The sequence below is a fragment of the Cornus florida genome, unplaced genomic scaffold, assembly GCF_030987335.1.
Source record: "Cornus florida cultivar Cherokee Brave unplaced genomic scaffold, ASM3098733v1 CherokeeBrave_3.0.0_Hap2_Chr07, whole genome shotgun sequence".
Classification (NCBI taxonomy): domain Eukaryota; kingdom Viridiplantae; phylum Streptophyta; class Magnoliopsida; order Cornales; family Cornaceae; genus Cornus; species Cornus florida.
This window is the reverse complement of record NW_026775577.1, coordinates 76,784,581-76,786,495: the sequence shown is the minus strand read 5'-3', so window position 1 is coordinate 76,786,495 and position 1,915 is coordinate 76,784,581. Positions and strand designations below refer to the sequence as shown.

The following is a 1,915-nucleotide window of genomic DNA, read 5'->3' as shown; positions in this document are numbered from 1 at the left end:
CTATTACCATGACACGTTTATGTAAACTTTTATTTAATAATATAAGGAAACAAATATTATATGGTAAGAACTTGGTGGACAAGTAATGCGAGTCTTAATCCAATTCAACCATTATTATTTATTATAAATAGAGGATAGTCCTCACAATAATGTAGGAGCAAATTTCTGCAATTCATGTTACTTTTATTGTCAAACTAGGAGGCCATGGCCCGAGGTTACAAGAACTAATATTTCATTGCAGTCTTTCTGCGGGGACATCTCTCCGATTCATTCTACAAAATGTGTGATCATGGGACAATGGCATGACCATGAACAATGTGGCTCCTTTCCCCTTGTATCCTCTACAATCCCAAAGGAACCTTCCCTACCCCTTTATCTCTCTCTCTCTCTCCCTCCCTCCCTCCAACCCATTCCCCAATTAAAGGGACTGCTCTGCCATTCTGCCCGAACAGTAAGAAAACAAATCTACTCCTTTTCTCTTGTATACGTACGTACTATACTAACTGACCATGCTCTCAATCACCCCCACCGTGTCAAGCGTCAAAACCTACTCCTCTTTTTTTAGGAGGATGAGAGAGATGTATCTAGAGAGAGGACATCAGAAAAAACACTGCAAAAGAGCACTAGTGTACAAGGACAAGTTTTCCTGTTTTGAGGGTCTAAAAAACAGTCCCAAACCTTGGTTGGCCATTAATATGAAGTGGGACCAAACACTCACCTAACCATGAGGGATGACATAACCCTCTCTGCTTTTCCTCTCATCTTTCCATTCTCTCCTTTTCCTTTCTTCTTGACATTTGACAAAAATATATATATATATATTTATTTCTACTCTATATCTTTCTTCTTTTATCATATCACTTTAGAGTCTCTAATCCATGAGACCCTTCCATAAAAGCTTTCTCATTTTTTTTTCAACTTTCTGCTCCTAACATCACTACTTGTATAACCATCTCATTTCTTTAAGTTATCTCTCTCCTCCTCTCTCTCTCTCTCTCTCTCTCTCTCTCACACACACACACAAACGGCTAAATCAAACACACAATTCTGCATTCAATGTCCCATGTTTCCTGCTCTCCTCACCTTCTCCTCATCAAAACCCTCATAAGCAAGCCACTCCAACTCTGAAAACTCTCTCGCTCTCTCTTTCCACAGTTTTGCAAGATGGTTCGTTGTAAAAGGCCTCTAATTCAGCTTCTTTGGTTGGTTCTGCTGTTCATCTTCATTGTTGGTCAGTGTCATGGCTCAAGAACCATCCATGTATTCAAAATCAACCCAAAGCCTCAGAATTTAGGCCACTTCATGGGGTTCTTGCCAAGAAGGATACCGATTCCGTCATCCGGTCCGTCGAGGAAGCACAATGTCATTGGGTTAGAAAGCTGGAGGTCACCATGAAGACTTTAGCTTGTTGATGAATGAGAGCATGCATTTTTTGAATTTACAAAAAGGTGATGATGAAAGATCAGTGGGACGGGTTGTACTGTAAATGTGTTTTATGGGGCATTCATTTATGGGGCTTTTGAATAGCAGAGTTTGTGCTAATTTAGATTATAAATAATCTTATGGGTATGTGTTGTGTGTTATCTTCCATATGGAATAGCTCTTTCTTGTTTAATGGTCAGAATTCTTTTGGGACATCAATTTCTAATCTAGTACTTGTATTTTCAAGTTCTTTGCAAGATGAATTTATCCCCTTTTTTTTTTTCTTTTTTTTTTCTAGTCGAAGAACTTTGTTTGGATTAGAATACTTGTGCATACAGAGTTATCTAATAATTTTTTCGGAGAAATTAAAACCTTTGAAGGGATTATACACCACGTGTAGAGAAAATCACTTCTTTGTTTTTGGAGTTTCTTATTGTTCTCATTTGTATGGATTTTCTCATTCCAAGGCCATTATTGTGTGTATATATATGGA

General features: G+C 38.0%; 1 protein-coding gene across 1 annotated transcript; it reads left to right on the top strand.

Moving 5' to 3' along the window:
* Window positions 1–866: 866 nt before the first annotated feature.
* On the top strand, window positions 867–1,635 carry LOC132267695 (protein IDA-LIKE 2-like). The gene has a single exon (XM_059768810.1). The coding sequence runs from the start codon at window positions 1,165–1,167 to the stop codon at window positions 1,393–1,395; it is 231 nt and encodes a 76-aa protein (XP_059624793.1). The 5' UTR covers window positions 867–1,164; the 3' UTR covers window positions 1,396–1,635.
* Window positions 1,636–1,915: the final 280 nt, after the last annotated feature.

Coding starts and splice junctions, on each gene's coding strand:
- LOC132267695 (XM_059768810.1), top strand. CDS start 1,165: ATGGTTCGTTGTAAAAGGCCTCTAATTCAGCTTCTTTGGTTGGTTCTG.